At 40.6% G+C, this 15,363-nt stretch overlaps 1 protein-coding gene across 3 annotated transcripts in view; it reads right to left on the bottom strand.

The window, feature by feature from the left end:
* The window catches only part of Ppp4r4 (protein phosphatase 4 regulatory subunit 4), a 74,392-nt gene extending 59,249 nt beyond the window's left edge, over positions 1-15,143 (bottom strand). For all 3 annotated transcript variants that reach the window (XR_007213221.1, XM_048362548.1, XM_048362549.1), the window contains exons 1-2: positions 15,021-15,143; positions 13,770-13,843 (exon numbers count right to left, since the gene is read on the bottom strand). Coding sequence is in view for 2 of the 3 variants with exons in the window: in XM_048362548.1 (XP_048218505.1) it covers positions 13,770-13,843; positions 15,021-15,143 (197 nt within the window). In the remaining variant the exon portion in view is untranslated. The remainder of the gene's footprint in view (positions 1-13,769; positions 13,844-15,020) is intronic.
* Positions 15,144-15,363: the final 220 nt, after the last annotated feature.

The following is a 15,363-nucleotide window of genomic DNA, read 5'->3' as shown; positions in this document are numbered from 1 at the left end:
GTGTAATACATAAGGATGTTTTGTCATTAATAGACCACAGGTATGACAGTGGTCCCCGTAAGATTACTCCACCTATCACGGCAACCACCTTAGTTCCTATAAGGAAACTCTATGATATTTGCACAATGATGGAATCTTCTCATGATTTATTTCTCAGAATATTTCCCTGCTGTTGTGATATATGACTGTACTTAAAATATACTGTTGTACCAGATTTTAAATGTATCCAAGGAATACTTAGGTATATACTTTCTCTAAGGAAATATAACTTTTAATTACACCATATATAATTCAATGTGTGAATGATTCAGATAAGGTATTTATAGATACAAATCCCCCTTCATCCCTCCCCTCTCTCTACTATGTGTGTGTGTGTGTGAAGATTTTAATATGTAGTCCACAAGACAAAATCCACATACTATTTATGTGGATATAAATAAAATAATATTTTATATAAAAATAATGACATTTTTAAAATCACAGCAGTTAATGATTTTTACTACAAAGGAAGAGTTGATAAATAACAATTTATTCTATTCTTATGTATATACTGTTCAACTGAACAAAACAAAGAGTCAAAGTAGCAAATATTAAAATATGCAAAATATTAACCTTAAGTTTGTTTTACAAAAACATTAGTCAAAAGAATCAGAATTGACTAGAATTTCTTGAGCTTTTCTACCTAAAGATAGCAAACACTTTTTTAAGAAAATAGTGGAGAAATGAACATACTAACCCCTTGGAAAGTGCTGATGACTGGGTACACTGTAAACGTAGTTTACAGCCATAGAACAAGAAAGAATCTACACAGCTTAGCTAGCAAATCTCCTTCATTTTATTGGCAGAGTACAGAGAAGCTAAATCATGTCCCCAAGGTCAAATTGCTGGTTAGTGGCTGTGCTCCATGTCTTTGCAACAGGATTAAAAGAAAACCACTACTTATATATCTCTTGATGCCTAATAATTTTTTAAAAACAAGATTTGTCTAAAGACCAATTATATGAATATATCCTTACATAGTAAAGAAGTCACTAGAGGTAAAATAACAAAATACATCCTATGTGTGAACATTAGAAATATTTTTCCTAAGGAACAAAAGAGCAAGAGATCATATCTATTGGTCTGCAAAAGTACCAAAAAAAAAAATTCAAGTGTTTTCTAAAATAAAAACACTGGAATTTTGAGCACCACCCCTGGAAGGTTTCTGATAATCAAGTATTTTAATGTGCACATCAGGAAACTACAGAAGTCTTGTGACTGTTCCTACTTGTTTAAAAACACTAAATCTGCTTAAATAGCAGAGATGAGAACAGAGAAAATTTCAGGTACTCCCAGGTTTTAACTGTGACATTAAGTAGATAATAGCATTATTATCTGAGCTAAATAAGCCACCCACATTAAAGATCTGAAGGAAATGCTGGTACCAGAAATGTAGACAGCTGAGAAATAAATATGAGAAGCAGAGAAAGGCAAATTCAAAGGCATGAGGTCCCATGTGCTTGGTGGACTTAAAAGTAACAGACGGATGACTGGAGTAGGCAGGAAGAGGAAAAGGAATGGCAGAAAAAAGCAGAGAAGGAGGAGGTCACAGAAATAAAAAAAAAAGTATATAGCCATCCATGCACATCACTTCCTTCCTTCATCCAGCCATAAAAGTGCGCTCACCCACTGCGTGGCCAAGCTGTCCTTTCTGTGACTTTTTTCCCCAATTTGAACTCTCCACTTTCAGCCAGGTCAAGATGGCTCACGCCTGTAATCCTAGCTACTCAGGAAGCTGAGGTCTAAGGATGGCAATTTGAAGCCAGCCAACTAGACAAATCCTCAAACTCTATCTCCAATTAACCAAAAATGCCAAAACTGGAGGCCTGGCTCAAGTAGTAGAGTCGTAGCTGAGCAAAAATTCCTCAAGAGAGCATGAGGTTTTAAGTTCAAGCTTCAGTAACAGCATACATGCGCACGTGCACACACACACATACACACACACACACACACAACTTTCTAGTAAATATAGTTCATGGTTGTTATTTCCAAGCAAATATCATTCAAAACTATTACCAAGAGAACTTACCACGTTATTACCAAACAAATTCAGTTTGTAACTTGTTACCAAGAGAATTTCTGTGATATCTAACTCCATCTAGTCTCATTTTTCATACTTGAACATATAAACATTTTTATACTATCCATAGAGCTCATTCTATCCAAAAGAAAGCATTTAAAACTATTAAAGAAATATTACCTGACTCCAATTTTCTCAGTTCAGTAAGATAAAATATATTTTTGCTTGATTACACGACTAGTGCAACCAATCCTTAATGAAAGATGGCCACTTTCTCAGTTATAAATATCTACTTCACATGTTTTTTGAAGGCTCTGAAACTTCATCTCTCCAGTTTCTGCCTGACAGGCATCTCTATTAGTACCACCTACTGGATAAAACAAGAAACTGCCAACTTCTTTTCCTTACCATAATCTCATCATTGAGGATACTCCACTGAAGCAAGATGAAATTTTGAAACCTGTCAGGACAGTCCATCACTTGACACACCAGCGAGGGAATATGAGAAATGTCACCTGAAGAACTTGAGTGTCTCAATGCTTCACAGAGATAGAAACCAAACTTCCTGATTTTTACAATAGCAAACTATTTTTACAATAGCAAAAGCTATGTGGGGGGGGGTGCAGATTTAACCTCAACCCTCTTATAGTATAGACAAAATTTAATAAAATGTCATAGCTAAAAATCTCAAAACCTTAAAGGAATATAGGAAAATATCTTGGTTGCCTATGGCCCAAAAAAGATTTTTGAACTCTTGTAAGAAAAGCTGTCTTTTCTATCAATGTGGGTTGCTTACAAGTTCTGGCTTTGGGCAAGTGGCTAGGCTTTTGTCGATTCTTCTAAGACAATATCAGCAAGAAAGGGAAAGAGGAAATGCTTTGGGATAAGGTAGGATTTTTGAAATATAAGGTTTTTATCTAAACTAATTGTTCCAAAATGGAAGACAGACCTCAAATTGTTCAAGAAAACAACAGAGGGTGTGAGTATGTTTTGAGATTGCTTATGTTATACTGCTAATCTTATCTCAAAGTCTCTTAAAACTAGCCAACCATGAGCAGATTATGAACAAGGGACTAAAAAGGAGGAAGGGTGAGCAAATGCAACCACTGTATTTAATATATACTATGTTAAAAATGACCTATGTAGGGCTGGGGATATAGCCTAGTGGCAAGAGTGCCTGCCTCGGATACATGAGGCCCTAGGTTCGATTCCCCAGCACCACATATACAGAAAACAGCCAGAAGCGGCGCTGTGGCTCAAGTGGCAGAGTGCTAGCCTTGAGCGGGAAGAAGCCAGGGACAGTGCTCAGGCCCTGAGTCCAAGGCCCAGGACTGGCCAAAAAAAAAAAAAAAAAAAAAATGACCTATGTAACTTTTGGTTAGGGATGGGAGGGGGAAAATGGGGGAAAGTGAAAGAAGGGTTAAAAATGCCCAAGAAGCATTGCACTCATAACCTGACTTATAAAATTGTAACCTTTTCGTAAAACTCCTCAAAAATAACTATATATGTATGTATATAAGTGAGATGGATATAACTCGAGAGAATGAAAAGAATAGCTATCAACTGAAAGAAAATATTAGCAAGGCATATCCAACAATGGGCCCACAATGAGAACAGGCACATCACCAAACCAGACATATGACTGCCTCATACACACATGTGAGCACACATAATGTTATTATCCCTGATCGGTAGAAATCTCATGCTTCCCTCACTGAAGTATCTTAAAAGACTGACCAAAACACACATTACTGAACAGATGGATAGACTTTCCTATACTTCTAGAACAAATGCAGAATGGCACAATCACTTGAGAAATGGATTTGCTGGGTAACTGTTAGCATACTTATGATCAGCATTCTACTCCTGGATGTTTAACAGTGAAGGAGAAAAACTCAATGGCCCCAAACTACCCAAATGTCCACCATCCAATCAGTAAATAAACAAAATGTGTTATATCCAAAAAATGAAGCAATGATCAATAATAAAAAGGAATAAAACTATTGGTGCATGAAAACTTGAGGTAATCCAAAATAATTATGCTGAAAGAAGCTAGATAAAAGAACAATACTGCATTATTTATGTCTATAAAATTTGAGACATTGAAAGCAAATCTACAGTAATAGAACGCAGATTAGCAAGAAGGGGATTAGAAAAGGACAGGAAGGATGACAAAGGGATGTATACCTTTTAAGGGGTGATGATTTTGTTTTATCTGATTATAACAGTTTTCCAGACAGATACATATGTAAACAATCAAATTTTACTGTTTAAATATGCATATCTTATTAGAAATAAAATATATACTTGCCATATGACTCACTGCATTCCATTCTAAAGCACATATCTAAGAGATATGAAAATATCTCTCTACAATCTAGCACAGGCAAAGTTGATCAACAGCACCATAAAACAAATCAGTGGCTGCCTAGTGTTGGGTCAGGGTATTAACTGCAAAAAGACACCAGAGGCTTGGGAGGGGGTTGATATAAATGTTTTATATTTTGACTAGAATGTTGATCATGTGGGAATATCCACTTGTAAATGCTTACCAATGGTGCAGTTATTTTATTTCAACTATCTATCCATGAAGTTATTTTCAGAAAATTAGGGAACAGGTTGGATTTAACAATCTAAAACAAAAAAATCCATCTGGAGAGAAAACTTTACACCAGCAAAAAGCTCCATAGCCAAAGTAAAACAAGTTTTTTTTCCAACAGATAATTTTTACAGATAGTGGCAATTATCCTTTACTAGACACAATTCCCCTCTAACTGGAGGGAAAGCATATTATAAGGTATATTATTCACTAAGGTATAACAGATTTTACAATTATTTCAGAAGTGATTGCCATATGCTAGTGTCATATGCAGGTAAAACAGGGGAGACTATGAAGAACTAAGCCTGAGTCTTCTTCAGGCCTCCTACATCGATGGCCAACATGATCCTCGAAAGGTGACTTAAATCATCAAACCACCCAGTGGAAAGATAAACAGATAAAACGATCATTGAACTTTATTCAGTGGCTTAGTTTCCTTCATATAAGCCCAACTCTGAGATGGCTATAATTTTTAACTGCTTAGTAAAATTAACATTAATTCTATGTCAATACTAAGAAGTCACAATTCAACTTAAGGCTGTAAGCCCAGCAATATACCTTCAACTTTCTACTGAGAACTAGTAAGATACAATTAGGATAAAGCATAAACTTCCTCTATCTCAGCCTAAGAGTGTTGGTATAAATGAATTGTTCAGGAAAATACATCTACATATATTTATAATATACATAAATGTATTATTTTTAGACATTGTAATCATATACTTCATTCAACTATATAATCACTCATTTTTACATTATATTATCTTATTATAGGAATTTACAAGTAAGTTGAACAAGTAATAAAACAGATCTAGTTAAAAATTACCTAGCTCCTTCACAATTGCAGCATATTATTAAGCTCCAGGCTTTGATGGCATTATATGGGTCACTCTTACATTGCTGAAAATAGTCTACCTTTTATTTGTCCATTTTCCTACAGGTCTCATGAGATCATCCTGCTTTCTACTGATTCACAGAGAGCCTTTAGAGCTCCAGTAAACTGAAAAAAGAAACAGATGCCTCCCATGGTTGTTCGCAGCACAAACGACAAGCAAAAGAAAATCCTTAATAGGTAGAGAGCTAGGAATTTTCCAAAATAGGGAATTCAGGATTTGCCAAGTACTTGATAACAGAATTCACACAGCTGAAATCCATTTATATGCTTCTCTTAATACTTGACACACTGGTTCCTCTGTCCAAAAAAATTAAAATGAGGGTTCTTGTAACTTCTATGGGAGAAAGTGAAGTCATCTGGACATCATTGTCACATAGGATGATACCCAGACAACTTTGCAAAAGTAGGACTCCTTGGAATCATTGAAGTACAAGGAAAGACTGGGCATCCACTGTGCTTCTCATTCTCAAAGAAAAACACACAAAGTGTTTCATGTCCTAAAAGACAATATTATAACCATGTCTTCTAACCAAGTGCCCAGCAGTGTAAACATAACTGTAAAGATGTACAGAAACTCCCTTTCTTATAGGGAAAGAAAAGAAGTTAGCTGATGTAAGAAAATCATGCACCAAGAAACTTCCAAAGACTGTTAACCAGGCAGTTCGTGATTGACATGTTAGAATTACATACTAGGAAGTTCTTCACTATCATTTTAACTGAGGCCATTTATATGCATCACTAGTGAAAGTAGGAATTGGTAATCACACTTTAGAAATGGTTTAGTAGCATCTTTTAAATTGAACATATGAATATGCCAATTATTGCACTTCTAGGAGGATAACTAAAAGAAACTGTATGTGTTTACAATAGCATTCCTTTTACCCCAAACTAGAAGCAAGCTAAATTCCATCAACAACAGAATAAATTTTGATATATTTATATAATGGAATCTCATGGTGCCATGAAAATAAATAATATCTTGCTTCATGCAGTATTATGGATAAGTATATTTTTTTATTTTGAGCAAAAGAAGCCAGGCACAAGAAAGAAAATACTATGACTCCCACTTTATAAAATTCAGAATCACACAAACCAGGAGGGCTAGGAGAGCACCACAGGGAAGGCTATTGTGCTAACCCATTAATATTCCATTTCTGAATCTGGCTGCTGGTCACAGGGATATGATAACTTATGATAACTTATACCACAAGTTTATATATGTGGTATGTGCACATTCCTATGTATATCCAGGGCTTGTTTGAAAAAAATAAATAAGATTCTCTTCACTGTAAGGGGAAGAAAGGACATACTAGAACGTGAGACCAGATTCAGTGGGGAAACAAAGAAGGAATACAAGGAGGGGAAAGGAGATCCCAGAGCGTGCAGGGAAGGATCCCCCCAACACTGTGAAAGTGAGAAGTTGCACTCTCCACACCCTTACCAGTGTATAGCCTGTTGGCTACTCTGGGGAAGGCCCCATTTGTCCATTCGCACTAGGCCGGTTACCAAGACTAAGATGTTTCATTCTTGAACTAGTTCATCTCAAATTCACTTGATCTTACAATTACTTAACTTAATTAAATATTACATAAATAATATAGGAATCAAAAAAGAGTTCATGAAAATGAAGTTGAAAGTTTTAGAAAAACTCACTGAAGACAAATTGTCAAAGATTTCTGTAGCAGTACAGAAGAACGATGTAACTTGTAAAAGACTAATAGAAAATCACATAACCCCCGTAGCAGTATCTTCCCTGCTTCACCAAGTTTCATCTGTAAATTCTCACTCAGCTTCAGACAAGCCTGATCTCTCATGGCTCTCCACCAAAAAAATTAGTGAAACAATAATAATTTATGTTTTCTACCAAAGTGAAATGTTAACACTTACATCATTTTTCAGATTCCCCCATCTCAATTTATGAGGGATTTAAAGACTTTCTACAACATCAGTAAAGAAAACTGAACAGGCAATGTGGGTCTTTCAAGATCAACCTCTTCCTCTTCTCCCTCCCCCCCTCTATGTGTATATCTGTGTCTCTCTGTTTTTCTCTCTCACTGTATATCTCTTTCATTTTACACACACACACACAAACCCCACATTTCACTGAAACAGTACTCAAAAGTAGCATCCAAAATGTGAGAGACTAGATGATCTAAACATAAGCATACAAAGTTTTACACACAAATGTTTACTTTTGATATTGAGAGAGTTTTTCTGTTTTGTTTTGGCTTGGGGATTTTTTTTTTTTATTTTTTTTTTTGGCCAGTCCTGGGCCTTGGACTCAGGGCCTGAGCACTGTCCCTGGCTTCTTCCCGCTCAAGGCTAGCACTCTGCCACTTGAGCCACAGCGCCGCTTCTGGCCGTTTTCTGTATATGTGGTGCTGGGGAATCGAACCTAGGGCCTCGTGTATCCGAGGCAGGCACTCTTGCCACTAGGCTATATCCTTGGCTTGGGGATTTTTTTGCCAGTCATGGGGCTTGAACTCAGGGCCTGGGCACTGTCCCTGAGCCTCTTTGAGCTCAAGACCAGTGCTCAATCACTTGAGCCACAGTGCCAATTCCAGCTTTTTCTGTTTATGTGGTACTTAGGAATTGAACCTAGGGCTCCATGAATGCTAGGCAAGCACTCTACCTACCACTAAGCCACATTTCCCAGCCTCACAATTAACTTAAAAAAAAAACAAACAGATGGGCTAGGTTTACTAGCAAATCTACATATCACATGCTTAATATAAATACAAATATTGCTTAAGACAGGAGATCATTTGCAAGATAATAAAAATCTGAATCCAGGCACAGTGGCACATGGCCTTCCTACTTGGGAGGTGGAGATGGTGAAAACTGCAGTTTAAGGCCAACCTGAGAAGCCATGTAGGCATGACAGTAGACACCTGTGATCCCAGCTAGGCAAGAAGCATGAGTAGGAGAAATTCAAGTCCAAGACTAGCCCTAGGCAAAAAGGGCAGACTCTATCTGAAAAAGTCCTAAAACAAAAAGGCTAGAGGTGTGGCTCAAGTGTAGAGTACCTGCCTAACAAGTGCAAAGCCAAGAGTTCAAACCCAGTTCTGAACGGAAGGGTGGGTGGGAGGGAGGGAGGGAGGGAGGGGGAGAGGGAGGGATCTGTAAAGAAAGATGAGCTTATTATCATTCAGCTAAAAAGGCTTCATTACAACTTGTGAAGATTCTAGTTTCTGGTCATTATTGTTAGCAAAGGAAGTTGCTAGGTATCTATCACATACTTCACATGATATACTTTATTTGTCTGTTACTTTATTATTAGAAAGAAATATTATCCTCTTTAAAAATCTGAGATGTACACTGAGTACTTCCGTGGACAGAAGGGAATAAGCATTAATTGTGCCCCACTGTCTGCCACATAATAGGGATTATTTTTTCTACTTTACAGATGAACAAAATCTGGACTCAAAAACCACAGCTAACTTTCCTATGGTCACAAAGATAATGTAGCCTAAGTCTATCTGATTCTACTACCCACAATATAAAACAGCATTTTTGTCTTCTTATGAGCATTCATTCCACGAACAAGTATGTCTTTATATTACATCAAAGAACAAGAAAGAACTAAACAACAACACAAAATACAGCTTGTTGTCCAAGAGTTTAGGATCTATTAAAGAAAATGCATACATCCACTTAAGTTATGCACATAAAGCAATGATTAATCACCTCCGGATTGGTGCGGTCATGAAAATGCCGTGACGCTGGGAGAAGCCTGCTGCCTGTGTGGCCTCAGCAGTTAGGGAAGGCCACAGGACAGATGCTGGATGGTAAATGCTGGGCCGGTAGAATGGACCCTCCAGACAAGGAAAGGCAGAGGTAAAGATCACAGTGAATCTGGTACGGGGAACAGAGCAGCCTAACTGCTTCAAATCGGGCCAGAACCAGGGGAAACAGCCCAAATGTCCATCCACTGATAAACGTAGCATAGGAGACCCACCACACCCAGGGATTTGCTTTCTGAGGTTATCCATGGCCAGCCGGGGTTAGACAAGATTGAATGGAAAACTCCAGAAAGAATTCCTAAGTTTTAAACAGTGCACCACTGTGGTGAGTCTCATTATCCCACAACATCCAGCAGTGTCCCCAGGCTTCCCCAGGCTTGTGTCTAAGCACGGCAATCCCTACGTTACGACGTAATAGCCAACAGCACAAGACAAGTGATGCTGCAATTCAGATATCATAAGCCAAAGAGACACTGTGAAGTGCTTCCTTTAAGTGAAAAAGAAAAAGTTCTCAATGCAATAAGGGAAGAAAACATACACTAAAGTTGCTGAGACATGTGGTAAAAACAAAATCTTCTATTGTGAAATGATAAGAAAGGCAAAACAATGTGTGCTATTATGTGTCACACCTCAAAATGCAAACATTATGGCCACAGTGTATGGTGAGTGCTTAGCAAAGGCAGACAAAGCACTAAATTATAGGGCTTGGTACTATTTGCAGATTCCACATCTACAGGGAGTCTTGAAACATATCCCCTTAGGGTAAGGGGAAATAGCTGAATACACATGTAGTGGAATATTACTTTGCAAGAAAAAGGGGGAAAAGAAGTACTGCTGCATACTACACTACAGAACGGTCTACAAAACACTGTGCTAAGTAAAAGCAGTCAATCACAAAGGCCACATATTACAAATCTATTTCCAGGAATGGCCAGAAAGGAAGGTCTATGGAGACTGAAAAAACAACAACTCATGATTGGTTCCCAGAGGCTGGAAAGATGTGGAAGAGAGACTGCTGGGGATTGCTAATATTACAGGATTTATTTTTAGGAAGATGAAAATGTCCTAAAACTGATTGTGGTGATAATGGTGATATAATTCCTCAGATACACTTATAACCACTTATAGCCTGTGTTCTTTGAGTGAACTGTCTGGAATGTGAATTACATTTCAATAAAGCCATTTTAAAAAGTAAGGGACTAATGGGATATCACACTGCACAGCTAAGGTCGCCCCAGGTTGTCCCGAAGGCTGAGGAAGGGCCTAAAATTACCTGCTGAGCTACATAACACGTGAGTAAAGATTTACGTAGTGAACAAAGAGTATACATACTTAGGACTCTTTTCTAATATAATTATTCACATAGTTTGAGTATATTCCTAAAATACATGCCAAAATTGCACAGAAGAGAGAGAACAGAAAAGACGCTGTGATATGACTTTGACTAAGACACAAGCTGTGACTATTAGCAAAGTTGTTTTGCTTCAGTGCTAAATGCCACAGATGGGTATATCAGCATCATATTTATGCAAAAACCAGAAATTCATCTGTGTTAAATTTTCAAGTATCATAATGTTCTAAACTTACTGTGAAAATTGCATTAATAACTGACCTGTCATACTTTAAGCTAAGATAATAAACATAATTCCTTTTTCATTGGATGACAGTACTCAGTATATAATGCTTTTTTTAAGATTATGAATTCAATTTATGTGCCATCAGGCCCTCCAGTAACATAAAGCATTTCCTACGTACTTACACATTTGACTCTAAATTCTAATTTAACAGAGTATTCCAAGTGAGTTTTAATATGCAAAATAAGAAAACTAAAGAAACAAACCTAATACATATAAGCAGAAGAATATTAAATATTCAATACAAGGAAAAGGTAAAGCATGCAAAACTAAACCTGAGAGCTGGGACTATGGCTGACTGGTAGAGTGCTTGCCTAGTATGCATGAAGCCCAGGGTTCAATTCCTCAGTACCACATAAACAGAAAAAGCCAGGAGGGGCACTGTGGCTCAAGTGGTAGAGTGCTGGCCTTGAGCAAAAGAACTCAGGGACAGTGCCCAGGCCTGAGTTCAAGCCCCAGGGATGGCAAAAATAAAAAATAAACCTGAAAAATCACCAACAGATAAGAGTAACAAGAGTCAATATTAAGTGCTATAGTGCTGGGAAGACTTTAGAAGTGGGCAGGGGATAAAGTACATTTCAAACAGAAATTCAGTGCAGAGCAGCGAGCAGATAAAGCAGGAGGCTTTGACAGAGGCAGATTAGAACACATCTAAGAGACAATCAGCCCCCCTCTCCTGAATCCCAGAGAAGAAAGAACCATTCAGGCAACTGATCCCTCCAGAAGCTGGCCTAAAGGTGAAACCCCACATCCTCCCAGGAGGTGGTGAGATGGTAGAAATACAAAAGCAGAACTCGACTGGAGAACCCATACACAACCAAACTAGTGTTCCTCTGCCCAGGCACTCTGCAAGCCTTCTGAAAGGTAGGTGAGCCATAAGAAACCAAAGGAGACATCTGATCTCTTCCAAAACTCTCTTCTCTAAAAACAGAGGGCCCAATATGTCTGTATAAAAGCTTTGTAAGTACCAGATCTAAGTAAGTAAAACTTATGTTCTATGTCTGAAAAAATAAAGAAAACTTAGAAGGCAGCTTCATTCTGTAACCAACAATAAAAGCAAACTAGAACACCAAAAAGCTTTCCTAAAAAAAGAAGGCTTATCAATGCTATCTAGAACAAGGTGTCTATATCACCAGTAAGTAGAACAATACTCTCTGTTTCCAATTGTAATCCAATGTTTACACTTAAGGAAAGGGTTCAGTAGGAATAACTAAGGGTTTATTTCCAATCATTAAGTGCCATTTGTTAAACTTATTCAAATGTTCATCAACTCTCTATCTACTCCCAGTGAAAGAACTATGGAAAAGGCAAATGTTGACAACCATTGTTCACTGTCCTAAATATGTTTATAAGAAGGAAAAATCCTTTCAAATAGAACACCATAAAGTTGGTCAAAAGGTAGATTAGTCTCTAAGTGAAAACCAAAACCACATATTATTAATTGATAAAAGAATCATTTTTTCTTTTTAAATAGTCATAGATGGTCATGACCAAGGTGGGCAGAGGGGATATCAAGATAAAGCAGAAGCTCTGTGTACAACAGAATTGTTGAATGGAATTGTTGAATGGCATCATCGGTTAGTAGGCCTACTGATACTGTCAACCTAAGAGCTGAAACTCAAGATGCCACTAGTAGGCTATAGAACAATTACGAAAATGGAAGTCCTACTAGTGGAATTCTTTAACAGAGTTGCTCAGTAAATACCATGGGGCTGAAAACAGGATCTAGAAGCAAAACTAAAACAAGAAACTGGCCAGCACCTGGAATTGCCTAACTAGGTCTAAGCAAAGGAGACAGGACATAAATAACACCAGCTTTCAAGACTCCATTCTGAGAAACCAAAGTGAAGAGTAATTTGTCAAAAGGGAAAAGATGTCCAAATGAAAAAAAATGGCAAAGTATGCATGAAAGGCATTAGGAAAATTTCTACTTCTGAAGAATTTTACTTTTTTATTTTTTATTTTTTTTGTCAGTCTGTCATGGAGCTTGAACTCGGGGCCTGGGTGCTTTCCCTGAGCTTTTGGGCTCAAGGAACTATAGCCTCACTTCCAGTTTTTAAATGGTTTTAAATGGAGATAAGGGTCTAACAGACTTTGCAGGCCTCACTGGATTGAAACTTTGATCCTCAGATCTCAGCCTCCTGAGTAACTAAGATTATAGACATGAGCCATCAGTGCCAGGCTAGAATTTTTATCAATATTAATGGTCCCAGTATTCATTTTTAAGAAGTTAAACCTACAACACAATTTTAAATGATTCAGAAAACAGTATAAATATTTTCCAAAGCCATTTGCCTTAAGCAATTCTAGAGAGCCGGCAAGGTGATGTGAAACCCAAATAACAGTAAGCTCAATTAAAATTTTTTTTAATTCTCAGGCAAACCTGCAAAGCTCACAGAGGAAAAGTAGTATAATCAAGATGTTTGGAGCAGAAAATCTGTCTTTGTAGGTTTCTTTTCCGTATGGTGAACATGTAATGTTCATACTCTATTACAAATTTTTTAAATTAATCTTACCTATGCTAATAGAAATGTAAGCAAAAATCAAAGCCAGAAAAGAAACAGAAGGAGATTCATCTCAAACCTCTGGTTGTTCTGCTCTTCTTCCTCCTCCTAACAATATTCTATAAATTAGTTATGTATTGACTTCAGCTCTCAAATTCCTAAAGTCCAAACCCAACCCACTTCATAATGAAGTCAAAGGCCATGCGTGCAAACTGTACTCTCTCTGTTCGAGGGGTGCGATCTTCTGAATATTAATAAAATTTCAGGACGCATTCACATTCACCTATTCCGCAACACCGAAAGAACAGCAATTTCACAGAAAGACTAGGGAATACCTGAGCAGATAAACAGCCCTTTCAATATCACTGAGGTCTTCATCAACCGTCAACCTTTCAATTTCTTCTGGTGTCTGTCAAGTATAAAATACAAATTAGGCACACAGTCAATACAGAGCAAAAAAGTATCTGAGCAATAGAAACGAATCAAGGGTCTGATGATTCCAGCTATCTCAACCACAGAGGTCTCTAATTGGGTGATCTACTTTGGGGGGAGTTGTGTGGGGCTGGGGCGTTGTTTTTTTTTTTACTCTTGTAGCTTCCTGCAGCTTGGGGAATCACGTCGTGGCTTCAGAACCCTGCTAAAATCAACTTCAGCTGCATAGAGAATGCATGCATATGCTATATACGTGCATGCATATACACGCACTTCTTATCTCTAATACCCCCGGGCTCGCTCGCTCGCTCTCTCTCTCCAGCATTTTCTACCTCAGGAAACGCCGAACGCGGGGTGAAGACTGCAATCTAGCGCGGGGGGGGGGGGGCGGGGGGAGGGAATGAACTCCGGGGTTGGAAGGAAATCAAGGATTGGAGACACTGCGGCAGGTGGGAGTGAGGCGCGCCGGGGGAACCATCAAGGGGCTGGGAGAAGGGGGAGAGGTGAGGTGGTCCTCGGCTAAGCTCGCCGGCCGCGGAGCCCCCGGGAGCCCCGGAGGAGGAGGAGGAGTGCGAGATGGGGTCCCGGCCCGCGTCCTGCCCGAGGGGCTGGAAGGGAAGGACGCTCGGTGACTCGGGGATGGGTCAGGGGGCTGAGACGGCGCTCCAGACGGGGTCCCGGACCACGGAGGCAGGGGCCTGGGCGGGAGGCGGAGGGAGGCCGCGCTGCCCGGGGACCCGGGGCCCGATCTCGACCCGCCGGGGTGAAGGACCGGACCGTCTCCTCAGGGGGACTGCGGGTGAGCCCGGGACGCGAAGGCGGGGCGGCACCACGGGGCGAGGGGCCGGAGCGGGGGGCACCCTGAGGGCCGGGCGGCCCGGAGGGACGCGGGGGCTAGCCCCGTGGACGGGGTCCGGCCGTTCCCGGGGGTCGGCCGGGCGCACCGGCACGTCAGGGGACAGGGCCGGGCCCCCGGAGGCCGGGGCTCCGAGTGGGAGAGCGGCGGCCGCGTCGAGGAGGGGGGTCCCCGGGAGTAGCCGGCTCCGGGGGGGGCCCGGCGACCGGCGCAGGACGAGGGACCGGCCGGAGCGGACGGCGGCGGGCGGGGGGCGGCGGCCCCGGCGCCCCGAGGGGACTTCGTCTCCCGGGCGCACCTTGAGGCTCCGGCGGACCGGCCTCTCGATGATGGTGAGCTCCTGCAGGTCCTCCATGTAGCCGAACAGGCTGTTCTGACCGAAATCCATCGCGACGCCGGCGGCGGGCGGCGGCGGATGCATGGACCGCCGGGCCCCCTAGCCGCCCGGGCCGGAGCGGCCCCGGGATGCCGGACGCGCGCAGCCCCGCGCCGCCCACCAGCAGGACTCCGCTCCCGCTCTCGGCCGGCCGCGGGAGCCGAGCGAGCCGCTGCGGCCGGCGGGAGCATCGAGAGCCGCCCGCCGAGGGGGCGGGGCCGGCACAGGGGGCGGGGCGGAGGGCGGGGCGAGGGCGGAGAGCCGC

The sequence above is a fragment of the Perognathus longimembris genome, chromosome 14, assembly GCF_023159225.1.
Source record: "Perognathus longimembris pacificus isolate PPM17 chromosome 14, ASM2315922v1, whole genome shotgun sequence".
In the NCBI taxonomy this organism is placed as follows: Eukaryota; Metazoa; Chordata; class Mammalia; order Rodentia; family Heteromyidae; genus Perognathus; species Perognathus longimembris.
This window is presented reverse-complemented; position numbering and strand designations above follow the sequence as displayed.